The following is a 27,014-nucleotide window of genomic DNA, read 5'->3' as shown; positions in this document are numbered from 1 at the left end:
ACACATTCACCTGCGCCAGTTAGAACACTTTATGCACATTGCGCCAGGTAAAGTATGTTATACACATTGCACCAGGTAGAGCACGTTATACACATTCACCTGCGCCAGTTAGAACACGTTATACACATTGCGCCAGGTAAAGTACATTATGCACATTGCGCCAGGTAAAATACGTTATACACATTGCACCAGGTAGAGCACGTTATACACATTCACCTGCGCCAGGTAGAGCACGTTATACACATTGCACCAGGTAGAGCACGTTATACACATTGCACCAGGTAGAGCACGTTATACACATTCACCTGTGCCAGTTAGAACACGTTATACACATTGCACCAGGTAGAGCACGTTATACACATTGCACCAGGTAGAGCACGTTATACACATTCACCTGTGCCAGTTAGAACACGTTATACACAATGCACCAGGTAGAGAACGTTACACACATTGCACCAGCTAGAGCATGTTACACACATTCACCTGCGCCAGTTATAACACGGTATACACATTGCGCCAGTTAGTGTTCTATACACATTGCGCCATGTAGAGCATGTTATACACGTTTTAGATGGTAGAAGGGAGTAGGGACAGAGGCGGCATCATGGAGTAGGGACAGAGGCGGCATCAGGGAGTAGGGACTGAGGCGGCATCAGGGAGTAGGGACTGAGAGAGTAGGGACTGAGGCAGCAGGGAGTAGGAACAGAGATGCAGGAGAGAGTGCAGCCTGGAACCCCCATTGGGAAGCACCACCGTACCAGCACCCTCCATGGACCAGACCCCCACCGCGTACCTGTAAGAAGCGCTCCGGCGGCCGCCTGGGTGAGGAGAATCAGCGGGGAGAGCAGCGGCATCCAGCCTGGGGGACAGAGGGCTGCCAGGGAGCAGTGGCTGACACACGCCACTGGCAGCCGTTATTTGTGGGGGGAAAGCATGCGGAGCAGAGGATGAGGGGAGGGCGGGAAATCATACTCCATGGTCTCCGCCCCTTCCAAGTTCCTCCCTCAGTTGGCAGCAGCACATTGACGGCAGCGGGCAAGGTAACTAAGGGGGGCCGAGCAGGTACGATGCCCTGGCCAGCGGCGCCCCCTTCTGCTAGACCTCTCACGGCGCCCAGGGCCATCAGTATTTACCCTGCACACAAAAAAAATCCAACTGTACTTGCTCCCCTTATATACCAATATGATTTGTTCCAGACACAAAGTTACTTGCTTGTCTGTTTACTTACAAACCTGAATCGCGTCATAAGTCAGTAGAGCAATGGAATTAATATTTGTCTTTCATTTCGTGTGTGAGCAAAGCCACAGCCTATCCCTCCGAGTCACCAAAATATCAGTATAAAAGTATTTTATTTCTTTTTTATTTTTATTGAATATTTGCAAAGATAATAAGGGGATGCAAACAAAACAAAAGTTATGAAGAGAAGACAAAGAAATAAAATATATTATGTCTATGAATGGAGACTCATTTAGATGAAAAGGAGGAGAGGGGCTCTATGAAGTAGTTAGCAGGGCGGGCACCCTTACCCACTGCGACATATAGGTGCCATGGAAACCACTTCATGATAGGGGAAGGAAAGGTCTGTAGAGTATGGTACCTCTCTAGTATCCATTTCAATGTGGAATTGAGTTTTAGAAACAAATTTAGCAAATGAGGTGAGGGAAGGAGGTTGATAGTGCTGAGCTACAGTGACCTTAGCAGATATTAAAATGTAACCAAGAACATAACGGGTGGATTTGGGAACCATGGTGGGATATCAATAAAGTAGAGATAAGGAGGAGTCTGGGGTTAAAGTGTAGCCAAAACATTCCATATGAGGGTATACACCTCCATCCAAAAGGATTGTAAAACAGGGCAGTCCCAAAAGATATGAGAAATTGTACCATGTAAGTGGCAGAGACACCAGCAAAGTTTAGAAACCGTAAGCAATAGTTTGTCATCTAGGGGGAGGCAAATTTCATCTATTTAAAAGTTTAACGTGCAATTCGGTGTGATTAGTGCACTTAGAGACGGAAAAGGAGGAAAGATGGATGGATTTGCACTGTTTAAGGGTAATAATAATGTGTGAGAGAGATGTTAACTGCAGAAATACAGCTATAATCAAGTTCTAATGGGTGGCAAGCACTCCAAACATCTACTACATTGAACTGTTGAGCGATATAAGGAGGTCCTACCAGTGAAGGGGTGCTGGAAGTGGAGGATGTAGAATTTCTATCCATAGTGGGTGAAGATACCAAATTGAAATCGCCACCCAGCCCAATAGAGGCATCAACATGCTATACCGTTTAGGAGCATAGATATTACATAACAAAAATCTAGATGAATCAGCAATGACATCAGCTATTACATATTGACCTTGGGGGTCAGCCACAACAGAGTGCTGTCACAGGTAGACAATTTTTTATCAAAATAATAACCCCTATGGCCTTAGAAGTATATGGCCGAGGCTGGAACAGACCAATGTTACTTGTTTAATTTCAAGATTTCTGGTGGCAAAAGGTAGGCTTCTATATAAAAGCTATATTTGGTCAAATTTTTAATAATTTCCTTCCTTTTAGCATGCAAGTGCCAATCTGTAGACTAGCCATAACCCAGAGACAAGGAACGAGTACATGACATTTGGCAATAGGAGTTGTACCTCTCTAGCTTTCAAAAAACATGTCACAATGAATAAGTGGGCCAGCTACTAACGAGTAGTGTAACAAAAAAATGAGAAATACATTGGAAACAGAAGACAAGACGAATGAGGGAAGAACGGGGAGACAAAAAAGACTGATAATAAAGACTAAAGGAAAAAAAACCTTAGGACAAGAAGTTGAGAGGGCAGACTAATACCCTAGAGTAATAACCAATATAGAAAATCAATCAAAACAAACTATTGAATAAGGGTGCTCCTAGCAGTTCCCAGAAAGTATGACAACAGCACAATGTCAAAAGTGCAATAGACAATATAAAAAAAAAAAAAAAATAGCAAACACGTGCAATATCAAATAACATATGCATCATCTCCTTTTAAATGTCCCAAAAACAATAAAACTCAGAAAGTAGGGAGTACAGCCAATGTCTAATGCCGTGGCTATATTGGATTTTAGGCACTGTTTTTTTCTGGTAGCTGTACTGCTTATTAGCATTTGTGGGTGAACAACCTTCTCATATGATGCTGGAGGCTTCCCTTCCTGATTAATGCTGGAGATGAGGTGATTGGAGCCGCCGCGGACACTGTGAAAGTAGAAACAGCCAGAGATGCAGCGGAGCTGAGACAGGCGTCTTCTCACGAGTGCCGAAATCGGAAGTCCCCAGATTTTACTGGCAGATAATTTTAGGAAAATCTTTTCTCATGGATGACAAAACCAACTTGGTTCCATGTCAAAGAATGTATTTTCTGGGTGGTGATCCCTGACTTGCAAAATTCCTTTCTTCCAGATAAAATCAGGGATCTGCAGGAAACTATTAGTCAGAGTATTGAACAGATGTTCTTATCTGTATGAAGCAGCAAGGAAAACTAATCTTTACTTTCAAGACATTTCATCAGTATGGCAGACCTCATTCTCGAAGACACCCAATGAAAATTCTGAACAATTTGTCAGAATCCAATAATCACTTGGACTTGCAGATTCAATAAGACAATGCCACAGTAGTAGCTTATATCAGCCATTAGGGGGGTGCAAGAAGTACCCTTGCCATTAAGGAATTTTTCAGGACTTAGCAGTTAGTTCCCGTCATCTCAGTGGTGTTTATCCAGGAAGTAGAAAATTGGGAGGCAGAATTGAGTCACCGCTCAATTCTCCAGGGAAAATGGTCCCTTTTAACCAGAAGTTTACGATCTTCAACGTTGGGGATTGCCCAACATGGACCTGGTGGCATGCCTGCCTTTGTAATTATGGGATCTCTTCAAGTTGTTTAAGCGTTATACCTTATACATTAGTGAGGCATCAAAAATTCCCTTGCCATGAGTTATACCTTATACATTAGTGAGGCATCAAAAATTCCCTTGCCATGAGAGAACATGCAGGATGATACCATGGGTGGAGCAGAATCTTACAGCTCTGACAGCAATTTTCATCTTTGGGGTAGAAAACTGGGAAGCAAATTTTTCTCATCTGGCAAGCTGCCTACCCTGGAAAATCCGCCTTTCACCCAAAAGTTTTTAATCAGATAGTGGAATGATGGGTTAAGCCAGATGTTGGCATCTTGGTTTAACCACAATGTGGAGTTCACTTGACTGTTGTGTTAGTAGACACCATGATTATGCCCTGGATTGTTAGATTTAAATGGTCCCTCTGGTGCATGCATATAAAGGTGACAAAAGAGTGAGTTCAGAGTGAGCACCAGACTGTCCAAGCAAGTCTTGTAAAACAGCAGTGAAAAATATTCCATTGTAGCATTCAACTTCTAGAGGTCAGATTCAATTAGCCATGGTGCATACCATGCGGGTAAAGCTCCAGGTTTCACACCTGGAGCTAGTCAATTATTAGACAATGTCCCTGGATGGTAAATCCATGGCCAACGTTCTTTAACCCATAGATTACAGGTTAAGTACCCAAAATTTATGGGTAACTCCTCGCGGTAAGACCCAAAAGGTGCATCTAACTTGGCTATATGCTCACAGCTCCTGAGGCTGCACTAATTGAATCTGCCTCTAAATTGAAACATGTTAATTCAGGGGTGTTTTCAGCACAAGGGCTGTGATTTTTCTGTCAGTGTAGCTGAAACCATGTTTTATGCCCGGCTTCATCTACATTAGGACTTTGTGATTCCAGCATTAAGCTGTGGAACATAAGGGCCCTCTTCACTCTCTACCCATTTCAGTGTAGATGTATGCTGTATGTCTGATTGCCATACACTTTGTTGTACAGGAAGTGCCTCTTCAGCAATTGTTCAATCATATGCTGCCAGATTGAAGCTACTAGCAAAGAAATGTGAGTATGGTTCATTAGCAAGTGAGCTCATAAGGACAGGATTGTTTGTGGGTGTATGGGACTCAAGGTTGACACCAATTAGGTCAACACCTGAAATAGTTCGACATGGACAAAAGGTCGACATGATTTTTTTGATGTTTTTTGGGGGCAGTTTTCTCCGTAATGTGACCGGGAACCACAATTACTGCACCGTGTTCCCACGCATGGCTCGCTTCGCTCGCCATGCTTCGGGCAAGGTGCCTCGCTGTGCTCAGCACAGGTTATCATTCCCAGTTGTAGTCCATGTGGATCGTAAAGTGTGAAAAAGTTTAAAAAAAAAAAAAGATTTTTGTGTGAAAAACTCATGTCGACCGTTTTCCATGTCGACCTTGTCCATGTCAACCTAAGGTGTGTCGACCAATTGGTGGCGACCTAAGTGGTGTTGACCTGGAGTCCGGATACCGTTTGTGGAACTTATAATCATGTAACACTGGATACTGCTCTATGTTGGCCACCTTCTAACTTCAGAGGGTGTTAAGCCAGATCTTGCCAAGGCATAAGATATCCCAAACATGCCTAAACCCAAAGATAAGATGAGTCTGCAGTGCTTTTTGTGTATGACCAACTACCTTTCAAAATTTCTTCCACACAACAATGAGGTCACAGCTCAGCCAGCTTTTATACAATGTTTAATGGTGTTGGTTGGACTGCCATGCTGCTGCTATTTTTTGCCTGAAGGCTATGCTCCCTTCCAGGCAGGTGCTCCAATTTTTTGATATGCATGTTCCTGTTGTGAACTCTGCCAATGTGTCCCAGCATGGTCTTGCTGCTGTCTACCTGCAGTGTAGCAAACCCATTGCTTCCAGGGCCCTTACTAAGTCGCGTTATGCTGACATCGAAAAGGAACTGTTGGCTCTTGTCAAAAGTTTAATTAAATCATCTATGATCATCCAGTTCCTGTTGAGACAGACCACAAATCCCTGATCACCATTCTCTACAAACCTTTGCATACTGCCTCCGCACAAAACATCCATCTGGATGTGGTGTACAAACATCGTAAGAGCTTTTATGTCGCTGATGTCTAATCACATGGACACCTCCTGGACTTGGGTGTCCCTGATGCTGATGATGACCTGTATGTCATGGATTTTGATGTCCTCTCTTCTAAACGCACGAAGGAACTCCTTAATGCCACACTCAATGATGTCCTCCACTAATGGTTGTCCTGTATGACTGGCCTTCTTTCTCCAGGGAGTTTTGTACCTTTATTCCCTTCAAAGCTTCTTTGCTCAGCATGCCCACCAGGAGCGCCCCAGGTGTAAGGCCACCATACAGCGGTCTAAAAATGCTCTGTTTTGACCCTCTATGGCGGCTGACATTGAGCAAGTTTCTCTGCCTGTACCCCCTGGAAAGCTGTATCATGCCAAGAAACTGCTCACTCTCCTAATCTCCCTTGGTCCATCGTTGTTACAGATCTCTTTGAATGGAGGTGGAAAGAGCACCTTGTGTTAGTGGATTCATATTCCGGTTGGTTAGAGATAGATTATCTTCCCAGACTGACAAGTGCCACAGTCATCAACAAAATGAAAAAACACTTTTCTGCACATAGCATACCATGCAAGCTACATACAGACAATGCCATGCAGTTCATGCGTGGTGAGTTTTAGACTTTCACCAGTAGGTGGGACATGTCACCAGCAGTCATTGCTATCTACAATCCAACAGAAAGGACAGTACATTCTGCAAAGCAGCTATAAGTTAAATTAAATGTTATCAAGATGGTTCTGACGTGTTTTAGCGCCCCTCAATTTAAGAAATCCTCTGAGACTTCCCCCTCCTGCTCAATGCCTCCCCGCACCATTATTCCCACCACCAAGTACAAACTTAGACACCAAGAGGAGACCAGTGTTCAAGATGCTCTGCAGAACTCCAGGTGGCTGCAAAAGGCAATCATCATAAAACATCACATTGTTTAAAATTGTTGTCACCAGGACAGACCACGTGCATCCAGACCCCTATCAGGTCGGAACTGTGCAATGATCTTCCAACAGGCCCAACCGCTATATGGTACAATCTGATGATGTTTTGTATGGGCACAACTCCTCCACCTTAGATGACACTGACAAAGGGTGTCAGAACACCCATCATCATGAACAATTAGTCCCCTGAAGAAGCATCTATTGGGGTGCAAGTGTAGGGCAGTCCCAACAGTGAGCCTAGTTGTTAGGGACCCAGCCGATGAGGTCACTGTGACATGAAGGTGGGCACACATTGTGCTTAGAACCTCAATTTTGTTCCCTGTAAAATGTTAACGTTTATTATCATTGGTTTGATTACCATTGGTTTGCTTAACGTGTGCACCTGCAAAGTAGCAACTATTATGTTTTAAATTAGAGTGAGTAGTTCATCCCCCCCCATTTACGCTGTAATTTGTGTATGAGCACCATGATAGGTAAGACCTGGATGAATTTATATAATATGTCAGTCTTTGGAATGTTAGGGACCCACTTGATGAGGTAAGCGTGACCGAGTAGTTGGGCCCAGATTTCTGTACAAAATTGTGCTAAGGCTCTCAATTGTACTCTGTTAAATTGTAGAGTTTATTATAATTGTTCTGATTGCCAGTGTTCTGCATTTTCCTTTTTTTTCTGAGCAATGGTTGCTCAGAATGTTCGTTCGAACTAAGCCAGAAACAGTCGCAACACACCTGCGGTTGACTAGCCACCCACATTTCCTCCCACAAATGCACAATGACTGTCAATCACACTGCGTCCGCTGTCGGTAACCAATTGCGATGCATGAGAAATAAAATAAAAAAAACAGCTCAACTGCGCAAACATCGGCATAGCAGCCACTTCTGGATTAGGCCCAAAAAGCTTTAATATAAGTTTAAAACTACCATTATTCATATTATAGGCTCAGATACCGGTCTGCAAAAACTGTATGTAAAAAATTATGTAACATGAAATAGGTTTACCCCGCAGCTAATTGATCGCTGGTAAACCACTGATTCCACATAAACTGCGGAAGCTAATGGGTTTCCCTGTGCATTAACTGCAGACTGCTGCATTTAACGCATATTTACGTCGCAGCTCCTGTGGCTGCAAGGAACAATTCTGCCTCCCGGGAATTAGCGCAGAGGGTTCTTGCAGCTAATAGAATCAAGCAGCGCAATCAATTAGTTGCCGGGTAAATTCATCATCACTGACTTGGTCCGAAACGTAAGAATCCAGTGGTTCTTAATATTTTCAGTAACAGAAGACAAACAATTGTTTCCCAGTTCTATGTCAGCCTTTTTGTATATTTAGATACTTTACATTTATTAGACTGAGGTGATGAGAAGGTTAAATATGATGGTTTAGCATGTAGGTTTGATGACTGCCACTAGAGGGTGTCTGAGGATTTCGTTTGGATCTGTTTCTATATATATTTTTTTATGACTGCTTCCTTTTCCCCCACCCCTGTTCTGAAAATGTCCCGTTGAAATTAAATTTTCTGCATGAGCCTTGCTTACTTGGTTTTTGTGTAGTGTACTCACTGTAGCCTACCACAAGTCATCTGCTTTCCCATCTGTACCCACTGTGTCATTTTGTAGGCAAGGCCTAAACAAAAAGTAGGCCTTGCAGGATCCCCGGCCTGTAGTAGGAACTGTGAGGTGAGAGAAGTAAACATGGCGGAAGCTCTGACTGAGGAAGAGGAGCAGGTAATATCAGCACTGTATTTTCAAATAATGCTGTACATTTAACATGTGAAATGTCATTTTTAATGCACTATGAACTATGATCTCAGTCTCTTAACAGTATAATCCAACCTGCCTTTAAATATTATGAGGCAGAAATCTGTGTTTAACAAATGAGTTGATGTTTTGTCCTGTCCAAAGTTACTGCATACGATGGACTGTAAACTGTTCAAAAGTGCAGTCATTGATTTGCTTTCATTGTCTAATTTGCATAGATTATTTAATGTAGCTGATGACTCATTGCAATGATAAATAACATTCACAGACTTAACTGGAAAGCAACTTCATCCATAATGAGCACCAAATCCCCCAAAAAAGGGAAGTTTTCAGATATAATACTTGTCTAGTCTCCCAAAATTCCCTGGAGCACTCAATTTTAGGGCGTTCTTCTGGACTCCCAGGAGAGTAGATCACCCTCCCATATCCCACCCACTTCATGAGATGCAAATCTTGTCATGTCCCTGACAGCAGTACGTGGTGATGCGAATCCCAGCTTTGCTCAGTGGGGCAGGGATTGTGTTGATGCCCCCTGCACAGAGGGGAAGCTTAGAAAGTAGGGAACTATGTTAAATGTAACTGAACAGTGTATGGCTGCGACCAATCAGTAAGTATCAGTCTGTCAGACATGCTGAATTTGTCCAGGATGTCTGATAGATCTCCTTCTCTGGGGAGGAACACAGATACTGTGTGTCACAAACTGAGGGCTGGTGCTGACCAGGGGGAGCCTCAGTTGTAGGGGCTGAGGTATATGTGTACCTGGGAGGCAGTACAGGGTTCTTAGACAAGCAGGGAACCTTTAGAACAAATGCCCGAAGGCATGACCAAGACAACGATGGAAAGTTCAAAGGTTTATTAAACACAGTTCAGAGGAATACGGATGACTTGGTACAGGTAACAGGAATCACAGTTCAGAGAAATACTTGGGATCGATGGCGGAGCACCGATGGAGACTTGGGATCGATGGCGGAGCACCGATGGAGACTTGGGATCGATGGCGGAGCACCGATGGAGACTTGGGATCGATGGCGGAGCACCGATGGAGACTTGGGATCGATGGCGGAGCACCGATGGAGACTTGGGATCGATGGCGGAACACCGATGGAGACTGGGGATCGATGGCGGAACACCGATGGAGACTGGGGATCGATGGCGGAACACCGATGGTTACTGGGGATCGATGGCGGAACACCGATGGTTACTGGGGGGTCGATGGCGGAACACCGATGGTTACTGGGGGGTCGATGGCGGAACACCGATGGAGACTTGGGATCGATGGCGGAACACCGATGGAGACTTGGGATCGATGGCGGAACACCGATGGAGACTTGGGATCGATGGTGGAACACCGATGGTTACTGGCAGGGCAGAGCACCGCTGGAAGCTAGAAGCTGGAAGCCGGTCTCAGGTAACTGCCAGTCACAGGGAGCAATGTAGACAATGCAGAGTCAGGCTGTACTGCAGAGAAAGTCCATGGAAGAACTGCACACTGGAATCACTGTAGACAATTGAAGCACTGACATCTTTCCACCCCAGGAACAAGATATTTATACCAGCTGGGAAACAGGGATTGGCTGGCTGATTGACCAGAGACCAGAGTGCAGCTGCTGGGTAATCAGGCTGAGAGCAGAGTGCAGCTGATAGGCTGAAAGGTATCACGTGATTAGGAAAACATGGCTGCGCCCATGTTAGCTTTTGGAGGGAAAGATTGTTTGTAACTTGCATGTGAAACTTAACCCTGATGCTGCCAGAATCACAGTAAGGAGATTAGAGACAATGAGATGCAGCGTCCTGCACACAGACAGTGCAGATGGAATCCAGGCTTGGAACACTGGGACAGTCTCAGGAGACATTTGGAAGGTAAATACTGATAAGGAATTACCTGGATCGTGACAGCACCCCCTCCTTTAGGAGTGGCCCCAGGACACTTCTTATAAATTCTTTACCTGAACAAACGGAAGGATCTAGATTGAATCCTGATGAACTTGAACTGGCTGGAACCAGATGAGACTGTACTGGACCTATGGACGAGACCAGATTGAGTCCAGACAAACTTGAACCGGCTGAGACCGGCGGAGACTTTGGGCCGACGGATAGGACAGGATTGAGTTTGGAGACCGTTGAATCAGCTGGAACTGAAGTAGTCTTTGGACCTACGGATGGAACCGGATTGGGTCCAGAAAAGCTTGAACCGGCTGGGACCGGAGGAGTCTTTGGATTGACATTCGAATCAGCTGGAACTGAAGGAGTCTGAATCCGGTTAGAACCGGAATGAGTGGTATCTGAGTGTTCAGTTAGACCATCCTGGACATGGTCCATGCTGGATGCCAACAGGGTGGTGCTCTCTGAAGACGGCAAACAGGAGTTCATAACTGCATCTGTAGCACAAAAATTTCCATCTGGGAACTTGGCTCTGGATACTTCCCTTGGGGCTGAAACTTTGGTGACCCCTCCTGGGGTTGACGAATCAGACACCTCTCTCAGGGTTGTTTTCTCCAGCACCCCTCCTGGGGCTGACAGATCAGAAACTCCTTTTTGAGAAGACTCATATGCCCCTACTAGAGCTTGAACATTGGATACCCCTCCTGGGGTTGCAGAAACGAACGCCCCAACTTGGGCTGTAGACACAGACGCCCCTTCTTGGGCTGTAGACACAGACGCCCCTTCTTGGGCTGTAGACACAGACGCCCCTTCTGGGGCTGAGGAAAGTTCGGACACTAGGATCTGGTACAGTACCAGATATTTACCGACTGTTTGTGTCCCCTGACGTAGCCGGAGGATATCAGAGGAGGCAGAGGTCACACGACCTGGTTCATCAAACATGCGCCTGAAGGTTGCCACGAAATCTGTGTATGAAGAGAGCAGGACATCAGACTTCTCCCATAGAGGTGATGCCCAATCGAGGGCGGAGCCACTGAGGAGGGAGATGATGTAAGCAACCTTGGTGCGGTCAGTTGGGAAACTGCCAGGCTGTAACTCGAAATATATCTCACACTGATTTAGGAAACCCCGACAGGCTTTTGGGGAACCATCAAACTTGGCAGGTGTCGGTAAATGGAGACAAAGAGCAGAAACAGGAATGGTGGGTGGGGATACCACCAAAGGTACTGCAGTCGGCACACTGGACGACCTTGAACCACGGAGGGTTACTTGTATTCCATCCAGCCGAGAGGAGAGGTCCTGGAGACAGCGGATCACATGGCCCTGTGCAGTCTCCTGACGTTCAAGGCAGGCTGCAAGTTCTTGCATCGGCATGGTCGCTTGGACCTGGTCTCCGGTCGGATCCATGGGGTCAGTGCTTACTGTCACAAACTGAGGGCTGGTGCTGACCAGGGGGAGCCTCAGTTGTAGGGGCTGAGGTATATGTGTACCTGGGAGGCAGTACAGGGTTCTTAGACAAGCAGGGAACCTTTAGAACAAATGCCCGAAGGCGTGACCAAGACAACGAAGGAAAGTTCAAAGGTTTATTAAACACAGTTCAGAGGAATACGGATGACTTGGTACAGGTAACAGGAATCACAGTTCAGAGAAATACTTGGGATCGATGGCGGAGCACCGATGGAGACTTGGGATCGATGGCGGAGCACCGATGGAGACTTGGGATCGATGGCGGAGCACCGATGGAGACTTGGGATCGATGGCGGAGCACCGATGGAGACTTGGGATCGATGGCGGAGCACCGATGGAGACTTGGGATCGATGGCGGAACACCGATGGAGACTTGGGATCGATGGCGGAACACCGATGGAGACTTGGGATCGATGGCGGAACACCGATGGTTACTGGCAGGGCAGAGCACCGCTGGAAGCTAGAAGCTGGAAGCCGGTCTCAGGTAACTGCCAGTCACAGGGAGCAATGTAGACACTGCAGAGTCAGGCTGTACTGCAGAGAAAGTCCATGGAAGAACTGCACACTGGAATCACTGTAGACAATTGAAGCACTGACATCTTTCCACCCCAGGAACAAGATATTTATACCAGCTGGGAAACAGGGATTGGCTGGCTGATTAACCAGAGACCAGAGTGCAGCTGCTGGGTAATCAGGCTGAGAGCAGAGTGCAGCTGATAGGCTGAAAGGTATCACGTGATTAGGAAAACATGGCTGCGCCCATGTTAGCTTTTGGAGGGAAAGATTGTTTGTAACTTGCATGTGAAACTTAACCCTGATGCTGCCAGAATCACAGTAAGGAGATTAGAGACAATGAGATGCAGCGTCCTGCACACAGACAGTGCAGATGGAATCCAGGCTTGGAACACTGGGACAGTCTCAGGAGACATTTGGAAGGTAAATACTGATAAGGAATTACCTGGATCGTGACACTGTGTGGCCATACACTGATATCGCATATACCCCTTTCACACCGCTCAAGTATATTGCAGAGTCGACGCGGGTGTCGATGTGCGGTGTGAAAGGGGTAAGTCCCGAATTCCCGGGTCGCTTGACCTGGTATTTCACCGCCTCCGCTCCTACCCCCGATGACATTGGCACTGCCTCTGCTCCCGCCCCCGATGGCAACCCGACCTAACAAATTGCCAGGTCGCGTTGCCAGTCTGAAAGAGGTCTCATTGCGGGTCGCACCCGGGAATGACCCATGTACAATTCTTGGGTGCGACCCGCCTTTGCGATGTGAAAGCGGCATTACTGTATGGCCATGATATCTGATGGTTTCAGATTAACAGATAAAATGTCTATGCCTGGCAGACATTTTCTCTCACACTTTATGGCCAGCATAAGTTTTGTGGCATGACTGTCAAAGCACATAAACATTGGGTTTGTTTTATAGTATAGTTACCGACTTTCTGGCTGCCCCCTCTGGGAGGAGGCAGCGAGGTCAGCAGAGCAACATGTATGCGTGGGGTGTGACCTAGTATACTGGGTGGGGAGGGGTCTGACGCTGCTGAACAGGCTCTGTGTGGGAAGCGTGGCTTCTTCATGTCATCCTTGCCACACACCCTACCATGCAATGCGAATATTACCGGCATTGTACAGCGGGGTGAATCATGTCATCAGCCACATGGCCTGCCCACTTTACTCAGTAAGTGGGTGGTGGGATGTGGGCAATGCGGGTGAATCTGGGAGAGTAGGCAAGTATGTTTTATAGGTGACCATGATAGCCTGTGAACAATTTTGTATGTGCATTGGGGGTGTGTGGTTCATCAAATCGACAGTATCTAGGTCGACCACTATAGGTCGACAGTCACTAGGTCGACATGGATGGAAGGTAGACATGTGCTAGGTCGACAGGTCTAAAGGTCGACATGAGGAATTTTTTTTTTTGTGTCGTTTTCTTCGTAGAGTGACCGGGATCCCAAATTAGTGCACACTTTACCGTTCCAATCGTAGTCCACGTGGATCGTTAAGTATGAAAAAATTCAAAAAAAGAAAAAAAATGTGAAAAAACTCATGTCGACCTTTAGACCTGTCGACCTAGCAACCCTGTCGAACGTCCATCCATGTCGACCTAGTGACTGTCGACCTATAGTGGTCGACCTAAACATTGTCGACCTAGATACTGTCGATCTTCAGACCGGATCCCCATTGGGGTGTGGTAGAGGTAGAATAATCATCAGAAGTCCCTCAAACATCTATAACACAGTGTCGGATAGGATCTGATACAGATGCAGTTATTTTTAGCTTTTATGAACAGACTGGCCTATGACTCCAACAATCCACGTATGGGACGGGATGCGTCAAACCTAAAAATGCGGCCAAATGCCATTTTCTCATATGTACCAAGCTTCAGAATGCAATACATTCCAGAGCTTGGACCCGGTAGGCAATGCCATCTTTAGATGTCGTTGCCTTATGGCTTCTTATCACAGACTTCCCTCAGAGGGATCCAATTCTTCCCAGCGCCCGCGATGAGCGCATCAGCTGACGCATGTGCAGAAGGACTCCTGGGTCATAGTCCCATAAGTCCCACTATGTGAAAGGACAGCTCTTATTGGAAGAGTTGTCCTTTGTGACTTTTTTTCAAGTATACGGCGTTAATACATGTTGCTCTGCCTGCAATAAGTGGCATGAAGCATCACATGCAAAATGCAATGCTTGATGCATCCCACCATAGCTTTCAGTCTAACCTGCTCAGCACCTTTTTTGTAACATGCTGCAGGGGAGTGAAAGCGTGATTGCTAAATGTTTACTCTGTCTGGCTATTCATACACTTTGTGCCACCTTGTAAATCAAAGATTATATTAATATCAAATCAATGCCTCAGCTAGTTCATGTATATTATGTAGCCTAGTGTTTCCCAGTCATGACTCCTCGCAGCTCGTGTTCTGAGGATTTGTGTTGACTCTGGATTTTGCGAATCCTCCGTTGTCTGACTCCCAGCTCCTTCTTGCATGGCGAATGTATAATAATGTTTATTACAAGTAACAAATTTACTATAGTAAACAACAGTGGCTTCACCGAGGTTGGAGATACACGGTGCAGCTATTAGTTCCGCCTGCACCCCCTGTGACGCCTGTGGTAGACAACATTGGAGGTAATTTTGAGTTGAGGCCAAATGGGTGCAATTTTGACTATATAGTATACTAATCGTAAGGAAAGTTGGTGCAAATCGCACCGTGTGTGTAAACAGCTTGCGATACCAATGCGCACTCGCGTGGGGTCGGTAGCTCAAGAAGATAGTCTTGACTATATTGTGTACAATCTAGTACATAGTATAGTCAAAATTGGCACTTAGTCAAAATCTCAAGTACAGATAGTCAATATCGGTGGTTCAGGGCTCTGGGGAGTTCAGAGGAAATCGCAAAGTCAAAATCGGAGATAGTATCTCACCGTGTGTATGCACCTTTAGAAAGGCTGATAAAGGTGTGTCAGTTTCTCTAGTCAGCCTCTCACTGCCTGGGGAGTGGGATAGAGACCTGCTGAGAGACACTGGGGGGTACCAATGGACATTGACTTGGTTTAACTGTGAAAAATCTGACTATCCATTCAGCTCTTAATGCCGTTGGCTTTGATTTTTTTTTTTAAATGGAAGGCAAATAGATGTGAAAAAATTACAACAAACCTATCCAAAGATAAGCACTGCACAGATCACTATGAAGTCCAGGGCGACATCAAGCCACGAGAGTGGCGAGGTTGGCTGCTCTTGCCAGTGTTTCTGGCCCCTTTATATGTGTGTGCAAGTTAATCGAATTGACCTGTAAAAATGGGGTGGTCTTCAGGTGGCCGGCCTCCCGGCGACCACCATACCGACGCCGGAATCCCGACCGCCGGCATACCGACATATTTTCTCCCTCTTGGGGGTCCACGACCCCCCTGGAGGGAGAATAGAAAGCGTGGCGCGCGCAGCGAGCCCGCAAGGGGCTAATTTGCGCTCGCCCAGCTGTCGGTATGCCGGCGGTCGGGATGCTGGCGCCGGTATGCTGGTCGCCGGGACCCCGACAGCCGGCAAACCATACTACACCCGTAAAAATGTGCTTTAGGGGTCTATTTACTAAGCCTTGGATGGAGATAAAGTGGACGGAGATAAAGTACAAGCCAATCAGCTCCTAACTGCCATGTCACAGACTGGGTTTGAAAAATGACAGGAGGTGATTGGCTGGTACTTTATCTCCATCTGAGGCTTAGTAAATAGACCCCTTAGTCTCCTGCTTCATTTTCTCCATGCAGGCATATCCGAGCCTATCAATCTATCATGGAATAATTATGGGGGTTTTTTTGCACTTACTACTGCCATATGCGTGCTCATTCACATGTGAATTAGAAATGTAGATTTAGTATTGAATCAGTCTTTAGAAATATGCATGGATTTATGTTAGACAATGTATATCTAATGTCCTGTGCAAAGTTTTTTCTGAATCAGTCGTTAATGGCCAAATCCTATCTTTAAAAGGATGCGTATTAAAAACCAGCTTATTACATATTACATTTTATTGCACTTACATATGCACATAAAATCTGACATGGGAATATTTACCTGTAGGAAAATATACAAATATTTTACAATGCACATTGTTTTTTTTTACAAAATATGCATTTTCTGCTTTCAAAATGTTCTGTCTGTTTACTCCTAATCCTAGCCTTGCCACTCATCTAGCATCACGTGGAAATAACATATTTATACCATATACTACTATTGTTTTCTTATTCTGTCTCCATTGTCAGTGCTGCAATTGTGCACCCTCTTCCCTGTCTCTCCCCATGTACCCTGTGCTGTGCCTGGCCTATCCTTCTGTGATATTTACCCATGCTTTTCTGCTCAGGCTACCCAGCGGTTCCTGCAGGAGATGAATTCCTGGACTTCCTTCCACTCAGTATCCCCGCTCCCCTGGGACGTTGCTGTGAAATTTCTGATGGCAAGAAAATTTGATGTCGTGAGAGCAATTGAACTGTTCCACTCATACAGAGTAAGGGGAGAAATGCAGATCTGTCACATTTGCCTTAGTAATGTTTCCTTGTAGTTGTAGACAAGTAAATTTACCTACTTGACTTAATCAATGTGTGGTATGTTGGATGATTGATTACATTGTATGAAGAGTTAGTACTAAGCCTTGGAAAGAGATAAAGTGGACGGAGATAAAGTACCAGCCAACCAGCTCCTGTCATTTTTTCAAACACATCCTGTAACATGGAAGTTAGGAGCTGATTGGTTGTTATTTTATCTCTGTCTACTTTATCTCTCTCCAATGCTTAGTACATAGACCCCTTTATGTATTGGGTTAATAGTTTAATTTTAATGGTGATCTGGCAGAGGTATGCATGTTATTTTAAATCAAGTGTTCGGTGTAAGAACAGTTTCATAGAGGTTTGCCATTTGTTATAGATATACATGTAGAGACGTTGCATGGATTCTGGATGCGGTACTTTAGAGAGAGCACTTTTACTTCTTAAAGTGCCCAAACACAGAGAACACAGCCATTCTGTATGTAGAACTAATATTAATAGGAATGCTTTAGGCCCATCCCCTAGGAACTATTGGCATTAGTGGTGTTTGAAATTCCTATTTAATTAACTGAATCTTAGGAATATTAGTTCAGCCCACAAAATGTTTGCTACCTCATTTAACTATGTTGCAAATTAATCACCTAGGGGGAGATTTATCAAAGCTTGGAGAGAGGTAAAGTACCAACCAAACAGCTCCTGGCAGTTTACAGGCTGTGTTTAAAAAAAAATGTCAGTTACTATCTGATTGGACTGTACTTTATCTCTCTCTATTTTATCTCTCTCCAATTTTTGATAAATATCCCCCTAATTAAGACTATTATTTTCTGCACATAGCTCCTGTTCATAGTTGCACAGCATGTACTTAATACTGTATAACAATTCCAATTTCCCTGCATGCACACGTTTATCAGTTATGTGGATTATGTTTTTGGCAAGTACTATGTCATATGTCTGTTTGCTAGGAGACCCGTCAGAGAGAAGGGATTGTCCAGCTGAACCCCCTGCAGGAGCCATTGCTATCTGAGCTCCTGAGTGGGAAGTTTACTGTGCTGGTAAGAGACATTTATTGGTTTAATAGTTCACAATGTACTAGTAGCATGCTCAAAAACCCCAAATCATGTTGTACTTTTCATCAACTATTTAACCGGTGATATTGAAATTCTATATTACTTTCCCCAGAGTGTACGTGCCCCAACTGGAGCCTCCATTGCAATTTTCACTGCCAAGCTGCACCACCCAGCAAGAAAGAACAGCAGAGAGGTACAGCACACTGTACTCCAGGCTCTCTTCTACCTCTTGGACCGCGCTGTGGAGAGGTGAGTGTACAAGTCCAGGATAGGGACCAGATTGTTCTGTAATAGTTAAGTAGTAACCTGCATAGATGTATTAAAGAGATTGGGGCTGCGTTACCGGTGGCCGGGATCTCAGCAGTCAGCATCACAACGCCAGGATCCCGGCCGCAGAATGCCGGTGGGGGAGCGAGCGCAATGAAGACCCTTGTGGGCTCGCCACGTTGCGGGCTCAGTGGCTCGCTGCATTTGCCACAGGTTCTATTCCCACTCTGTGGATAATGTGGACAGCCACGAGTGGGAATAGTCCCTTCTAGTCGGCATGTCGACTGTCTGTCTTGTTAGTGTTCGGGATGCAGGGGGAGGTTATGTGATCGTCTGTCACATAACTACATCCCTATGAAAGTACCAAAGGCCTAAAATACAAAGAAGTCTAATATGAAAACACACTGTGACATAAATTTTAAATGTTAACATTTCTATATGCTGACATTAGCTAAACGTTATTTTATTTACACCTGTCCTTTTACTAGGAATTGGTGACTGATCACTTTGATGTATAGAGTCCTGAGGAACCTATAGGCTGCATTCTTAAAAATATAATTTGGGTGTCTGTGCTGTGTGTAGCTCTTAGATGTTCTTGGATACAGCATATTTGTATTACATGTAACCCAGTAATCCATCGGCCGTTAACCTGGTTATCAGTCATATTTTCAGATGAGCCGAGTGGAATGCTTGGTAGTTGATAAGAAATCTAGTATGGTGATGAGAAACTGCCCCACATTATGTATTTTAGGTTTAGTGGTCCTTTTGATTATAAAGTAATTTTTAATCTGGTTCTTTATCCTTAGCTAAAATCATAGAAGCAAAGACTTCTATGGTTTACTGCGTGTTTACCATAAATGCCAATCCAAAGCTACAGGGACAATGTTGCAGGCAGCTAGAAAATATGTGTTAGAACAGTATCTATATCGCTCACTATGCTACAGGAAATAGAGCTAGCGCAATAATATAAGAACCAGACTGGTAAACTTTGAGTGATACCTATCCGTTATATTGTTCAAAAATGTGGCTTAAAAGCAATGTGTCAGGCAAGGTAATGTACACACTATATTACTGCCGGGTGAATCTAGTATCGGTCCAGGAACAAAACAGTGATTAATTGATACATTTTATTATTCCTAGATTTAAGATAGTGTAAATATTTCTAAAATACACAGCGCTTTATGATAATACCACCAAGAAATCTGTTAATTACTACCCATAATTGATTAAAAAACACACCTAATCTCTACTGCTCCCACCGGTGGTACTGTTCCACCAATTACCAAAAACCACAAAATATATTTAAACAAGGGAGCGCTAAGAACAGGGTCAGTTTAAATCACACATTTATTACAATCCACATATAAACAGCAAATAAAATCAAGGATAATATCCGGATATTAAAAACAATATAGTGCACTCTTTATTTAGTCCCATGCCCTGAGCTCGAATTAGTAATTGTCTATTCACACAGATAGATCCGTACAATCTCCACTGGTACGCATTAATTGTGTCCAATTGTAACCATGCTGTCTTGATAATTAATTGGCTTTAAACAAGGCAACCTTCTTATTATTTGTATCCATGGATGCACAGCGGTATGCTACGACCCCATACTCTCTGAGGAAACCGCTGGCCCCGTGGGCGGAGAAACGCGTAAGAGGGGCACTATATTGTTTTTAATATCCGGATATTATCCTTGATTTTATTTGCTGTTTATATGTGGATTGTAATAATTTAAGATAGTGTGCCTTTGTTTTTAATTAGTAATCGGCTAATTAGCAATCAATTAGCAATCCTTTTGACCCCCCCCCCCCCACCCCACCCCCATTTTGCTGATTTAGAAGATGTACAAGAACACACTATTTGTCCCTTAGAAATCCTAGGGTTGTATTTCTTACATGTAATTGTTCCACTGATGCTTTTATGTAGAGTCGACTGTTGTGAGGTTTTAAAGAGTATTAACCATTAATGTTTTTAAATATGAGCCATAAACGTTAAATATATTTCTCTAACGTCCTAAGTGGATGCTGGGGACTCCGTAAGGACCATGGGGAATAGCGGCTCCGCAGGAGACTGGGCACATCTAAAGAAAGCTTTAGGACTATCTGGTGTGCACTGGCTCCTCCCCCTATGACCCTCCTCCAAGCCTCAGTTAGATCTCTGTGCCCGAACGAGAAGGGTGCACACTAGGGGCTCTCCTGAGCTTCTTAGTGAAAGTTTTAGTTTAGGTTTTTTATTTTCAGTGAGACCTGCTGGCAACAGGCTCACTGCATCGAGGGACTAAGGGGAGAAGAAGCGAACTCACCTGCGTGCAGAGTGGATTGGGCTTCTTAGGCTACTGGACATTAGCTCCAGAGGGACGATCACAGGCCCAGCTTGGATGGGTCCCAGAGCCGCGCCGCCGGCCCCCTTACAGAGCCAGAAGGCAGAAGAGGTCTGGAAAATCGGCGGCAGAAGACGTCCTGTCTTCAACAAGGTAGCGCACAGCACTGCAGCTGTGCGCCATTGCTCTCAGCACACTTCACACTCCGGTCACTGAGGGTGCAGGGCGCTGGGGGGGGCGCCCTGAGACGCAATAAAAACACCTTGGATGGCAAAAAAATGCATCACATATAGCTCCTGGGCTATATGGATGCATTTAACCCCTGCCAGAATACATAGAAAAACGGGAGATAAGGCCGCCGATAAGGGGGCGGAGCCTATCTCCTCAGCACACTGGCGCCATTTTCCCTCACAGCTCCGTTGGAGGGAAGCTCCCTGGCTCTCCCCTGCAGTCACTACACTACAGAAAGGGTTAAAAAAGAGAGGGGGGCACTAATTACGCGCAGTATTAACTATACAGCAGCTATAAGGGGAAAAACACTTATATAAGGTTATCCCTGTATATATATAGCGCTCTGGTGTGTGCTGGCAAACTCTCCCTCTGTCTCCCCAAAGGGCTAGTGGGGTCCTGTCCTCTATCAGAGCATTCTCTGTGTGTGTGCTGTATGTCGGTACTTTTGTGTCGACATGTATGAGGAGAAAAATGATGTGGAGACGGAGCAGATTGCCTGTAATAGTGATGTCACCCCCTAGGGGGTCGACACCTGAGTGGATGAACTGTTGGAAGGAATTACGTGACAGTGTCAGCTCTGTATAAAAGACAGTGGTTGACATGAGACAGCCGGCTACTCAGCTTGTGCCTGTCCAGACGTCTAATAGGCCGTCAGGGGCTCTAAAGCGCCCGTTACCTCAGATGGCAGATATAGACGCCGACACGGATACTGACTCCAGTGTCGACGGTGAAGAGACAAATGTGACTTCCAGTAGGGCCACACGTTACATGATTGAGGCAATGAAAAATGTTTTACACATTTCTGATAATACGAGTACCACCAAAAAGGGGTATTATGTTCGGTGAGGAAAAACTACCTGTAGTTTTCCTGAATCTGAGAAATTAAATGAGGTGTGTGATGATGCGTGGTTTTCCCCCGATAACAACTGATAATTTCTGAAATGTTATTGGCATTATATCCTTTCCCGCCAGAGGTTAGGGTGCGTTGGGAAACACCCCCTAGGGTGGATAAAGCGCTCACACGCTTGTAAGGGCTCTACCCTCTCCTGAGATGGCCGCCCTTAAGGATCCTGCTGATAGAAAGCAGGAGGGTATCCTAAAATGTATTTACACACATACTGGTGTTATACTGCGACCAGCAATCGCCTCAGCCTGGATGTGCAGTGCTGGGTTGGCGTGGTCGGATTCCCTGACTGAAAATATCGATACCCTAGATAGGGACAGTATATTTTTGCCTATAGAGCATTTAAAAGATGCATTTCTATATATGCGTGATGCACAGCGGAATATTTGCCGACTGGCATCAAGTCTAAGTGCGTTGTCCATTTCTACCAGTAGAGGGTTATGGACACGTCAGTGGTCAGGTGATGCGTATTCCAAACGGCATTTGGAAGTATTGCCTTATTAAGGGGAGGAGTTATTTGGGGTCGGTCTTTCAGACCTGGTGGCCACGGCAACAGCTGGGAAATCCACGTTTGTACCCCAGGTCGCCTCTCAACATGAGAAGACGCCGTATTATCAGGCGCAGTCTTTTCGTGGACAAGCGGGCAAAAGGTTCCTCATTTCTGCCCCGTGACAGAGGGAGAGGAAAAAGGCTGCAGAAATCAGCCAGTTCCCAGGAACAGAAACCCTCTCCCGCCTCTGCCAAGCCCTCAGTATACGCTGGGGCTTTACAAGCAGAATCAGGCACGGTGGGGAACCCGTCTCAATGAATTTCAGCGCGCAGTGGGCTCACTCGCAAGTAGACCCCTGGATCCTTCAGGTGATATCTCAGGGGTACAAATTAGAATTCGAGACGTCTCCCCCTCGCCGTTTCCTAAAGTCGGCTTTACCGATGTCTCCTTCTGACAGGGAGACAGTTTTGGAAGCCATTCACAAGCTGTATTCCCAGCAGGTGATAATCAAGATACCCCTCCTGCAACAGGGAACGGGGTATTATTCCACACTGTTGTGGTACCGAAGCCGGACGGCTCGGTGAGACCGATTCTAAATCTAAAATCTTTGGACACTTACATACAGAGGTTCAAATTCAAGATTGAGTCACTCAGAGCAGTGATTGCGAACCTGGAAGAAGGGGACTACATGATGTCTCGGGACATCAAGGATGCTTACCTTCATGTCAAAATTTACCCTTCTCACCAAGGGTACCTCAGGTTTATGGTACAGAACTGTCACTATCAGTTCAGACGCTGCCGTATGGATGGTCCACGGCACCCCGGGTCTTTACCAAGGTAATGGCCGAAAGGATGATATTCCTTCGAAGGAAGGGAATTTTAGTTATCCCTTACTTGGACAATTCCCTGATAAGGGTAAGATCCAGGGAACAGTTGGAGGTCGGTGTAGCACTATCTCAGGTAGTGTTGCGGCAGCACGATTGGATTCTCAATATTCCAAAATCGCAGCTGGTTCCGACGACTTGTCTTCTGTTCCTAGGGATGATCCTGGACACAGTCCAGAAAAAGGTGTTTCTCCCGGAGGAGAAAGCCAGGGAGTTATCCGAGCTAGTCAGGAACCTCCTAAAACCGAGCCAAGTCTCAGTGCATCAATGCACAAGGGTTCTGGGTAAAATGGTTGCTTCCTACGAAGCAATCCCATTCGGCAGATTCCACGCAAGAACTTTCCAGTGGGACCTGCTGGACAAATGGTCCGGGTTGCATCTTCAGATGCATCAGCGGATAACCCTGTCACCAAGGACAAGGGTGTCCCTCCTGTGGTGGTTGCAGAGTGCTCATCTTCTAGAGGGCCGCAGATTCGGCATTCAGGACTGGGTCCTGGTGACCACGGATGCCAGCCTGCGAGGCTGGGGAGCAGTCACACAGGGAAGGAATATCCAGGGCATATGGTCAAGCCTGGAGATATCACTTCACATAAATATCCTGAAGCTAAGGGACATTTACAATGCTCTAAGCTTAGCAAGACCTCTGCTTCAAGGTCAGCCGGTGTTGATCCAGTCGGACAACATCACGGCAGTCACCCACGTAAACAGACAGGGTGGCACAAGAAGCAGGAGGGCAATGGCAGAAGCTGCAAGGATTCTTCGCTGGGCGGAAAATCATGTGACAGCACTGTCGGCAGTATTCATTCCGGGAGTGGACAACTGGGAAGCAGACTTCCTCAGCACGACCTCCACCCGGGAGAGTGGGGACTTCATCCAGAAGTCTTCCACATGATTATAAACCGTTGGGAAAAACTCGACAGGTATTGCGCCAGGTCCAGGGACCCTCAGGCAATAGCTGTAGACGCTCTGGTAACACCGTGGGTGTACCAGTCAGGGTATGTGTTCCCTCCTCTGCCTCTCATACCCAAGGTACTGAGATTGATAAGATGGAGAGGAGTAAGCACTATATTCGTGGCTCCGGATTGGCCAAGAAGGACTTGGTAACCGGAACTTCAAGAGATGCTCACGGAGGATCCGTGGCCTCTACCTCTAAGAAGGGACCTGCTCCAGCAAGGACTCTATCTGTTCCAAGACTTACCGCGGCTGCGTTTGACGGCATGGCGGTTGAACGCCGGATCCTGAAGGAATAAAGGCATTCCGGATGAAGTCATCCCTATCCTGATCAAAGCCAGGAAGGATGTAACCGCAAAAACATTATCACCGCAATTGGCGAAAATATGTTGCGTGGTGCGAGGCCAGTAAGGCCCGACGGAGGAAATTCAACTGGGTCGATTCCTACATTTCCTGCAAACAGGAGTGTCTATGGGCCTGAAATTGGGGTCCATTAAGGTTCAAATTTCGGCCCTGTCAATTTTCTTCCAAAAAGAACTAGCTTCAGTCCCTGAAGTTCAGACGTTTGTAAAAGGGGTACTGCATATACAGCCTCCTCTTGTGCCTCCAGTGGCACTTTGGGATCTCAATGTAGTTTTGGGTTCCAAAAGTCACATTGGTTTGAACCACTTAAATCTGTGGAGTTAAAATATCTCACATGGAAAGTGGTCATGCTGTTGGCCCTGGCCTGGGCCAGGCGCGTGTCAGAATTGGCGGCTTTATCCTGAAAAAGCCCTTATCTGATTTTCCATTCGGACAGGGCGGAATTGAGGACTCGTCCTCAGTTTCTCCCTAAGGTGGTTTCAGCGTTTCACCTGAACCAACCTATTTGTGGTGCCTGCGGCTACTAGGGACTTGGAGGACTCCAAGTTGCTAGACGTTGTCAGGGCCCTGAAAATATATGTTTCCAGGACGGCTGGAGTCAGGAAATCTGACTCGCTGTTTATCCTGTATGCACCCAACAAGCTGGGTGCTCCTGCTTCTAAGCAGACTATTGCTCGTTGGATTTGTAGTACAATTAAGCTTGCACATTCTGTGGCAGGCCTGCCACAGCCAAAAATCTGTAACAAGGAAGGTGGGCTCATCTTGGGCGGCTGCCCGAGGGGTCTCGGCTTTACAACTTTGCCGAGCAGCTACTTGGTCAGGAGCAAATACGTTTGTAAAATTCTACAAAATTGATATCCTGGCTGAGGAGGACCTGGAGTTCTCTCATTTGGTGCTGCAGAGTCATCCGCACTCTCCCGCCCGTTTGGGAGCTTTGGTATAATCCCCATGGTCCTTACGGAGTCCCCAGCATCCACTTAGGACGTTAGAGAAAATAAGAATTTACTTACCGATAATTCTATTTCTCATAGTCCGTAGTGGATGCTGGGCGCCCATCCCAAGTGCGGATTGTCTGCAATACTGGTACATAGTTATTGTTACCAAAAAAAAAAAAAAAAATCGGGTTATTGCTGTAGTGAGCCATCTTTTCTAGAGGCTCCTCTGTTATCATGCTGTTAACTGGGTTCAGATCACAAGTTGTACGGTGTGATTGGTGTGGCTGGTATGAGTCTTACCCGGGATTCAAAATCCTTCCTTATTGTGTACGCTCGTCCGGGCACAGTATCCTAACTGAGGCTTGGAGGAGGGTCATAGGGGGAGGAGCCAGTGCACACCAGATAGTCCTAAAGCTTTCTTTAGATGTGCCCAGTCTCCTGCGGAGCCGCTATTCCCCATGGTCCTTACGGAGTCCCCAGCATCCACTACGGACTATGAGAAATAGAATTATCGGTAAGTAAATTCTTATTTACTCCTTGTTAACCTGATATTCTGTTGCAGCTCTGTTAAAAAGTCAAGTATTACCTTCTCAGTTCATTATAGACAGCTAAAACCTTCCACATATTTAGGACATGATTCTAATGGGCTATGTATTAAGCTGGGTACACACACTTACCGACAGTGTGACTGAGCAGTGAAATGTAATGATACACTGTACAATGACACAGGGTATTATAACGTGCTGCAAGTAACTACAATGCATCGGCCGTGGAGTCATTCCATTGGATGTGCAGCACATCCAATAGGCCAATTAAATGAACGACAGCCGGGAATGACTGATTAAAGGTACACACTATACAGTGTGTACGATATATTGTTCCGATTCATGTCAGGGCAATATATTGGACGATAGATCATATAGTGTGTACCCGGCTTAGTTAAAATGCTGAGGTTGCAATACTTTGAGCTTCTGTAACATCACTGCCTCTTTGCATTCGTGCAGAGCAAGGCAGTGATGAGTCTCTAAGTGCCTGTTTAGTTAGGCCGGATAACACCTACCCCTAACAGAGGAACATTTTAGGCACTACCCATGCAAACGGATTCAGTATGATATCCCGGCTAGAATACCGGCGGTGGGTATACTCAGGCTCACCATGCTTCGGGCCCGGTGGCGACTTTTGGTCTCCACAGGGTTATAACACCCCCTCGAGGGGTGGCGTGGACCACCACCCGAGTGGGGATTCCGGGCAGTTTTTCACCGGGTGTTGGGATTCCGGCGTCGGTATCCTGACCGCCGTGATCCCAGCAGCCGGCAACTTGATTGCCTCCCTAGCAAACGTGGTGTGAATGAGTAGTGATTAAACAGTGTGCATTTCACCTAGAAATGTGCAGCTTTCAAATGAGCGTAGTGAATTGTAGTGACACAGCTTCAGCTTGAAAGACTGCATGTAAAATTTTCCAGAGCTAAAATGCACTTGAATGGCCGAGAAGTTGCATCGCCCCATTAGTTCAGTGTGTCGCTATCTAGTAAGTGCTGCCTTGTCACACCACCCTTAGGCTGGAGACT

General features: G+C 45.8%; 1 protein-coding gene across 1 annotated transcript in view; it reads left to right on the top strand.

Moving 5' to 3' along the window:
- Positions 1-8,261: 8,261 nt before the first annotated feature.
- Positions 8,262-27,014, top strand: part of PTPN9 (protein tyrosine phosphatase non-receptor type 9) — a 79,024-nt gene continuing 60,271 nt past the window's right edge. Inside the window, exons 1-4 of the mRNA XM_063926406.1 lie at positions 8,262-8,601; positions 16,848-16,991; positions 17,991-18,080; positions 18,208-18,344. Coding sequence (XP_063782476.1) covers positions 8,569-8,601; positions 16,848-16,991; positions 17,991-18,080; positions 18,208-18,344 — 404 coding nt within the window. The 5' untranslated portion in view covers positions 8,262-8,568. The remainder of the gene's footprint in view (positions 8,602-16,847; positions 16,992-17,990; positions 18,081-18,207; positions 18,345-27,014) is intronic.

The sequence above is a fragment of the Pseudophryne corroboree genome, chromosome 6 (assembly GCF_028390025.1).
Source record: "Pseudophryne corroboree isolate aPseCor3 chromosome 6, aPseCor3.hap2, whole genome shotgun sequence".
NCBI lineage: Eukaryota > Metazoa > Chordata > Amphibia > Anura > Myobatrachidae > Pseudophryne > Pseudophryne corroboree.
Note: the sequence above shows the minus strand (reverse complement) of the source record. Positions and strands in the feature narration are given on the sequence as shown.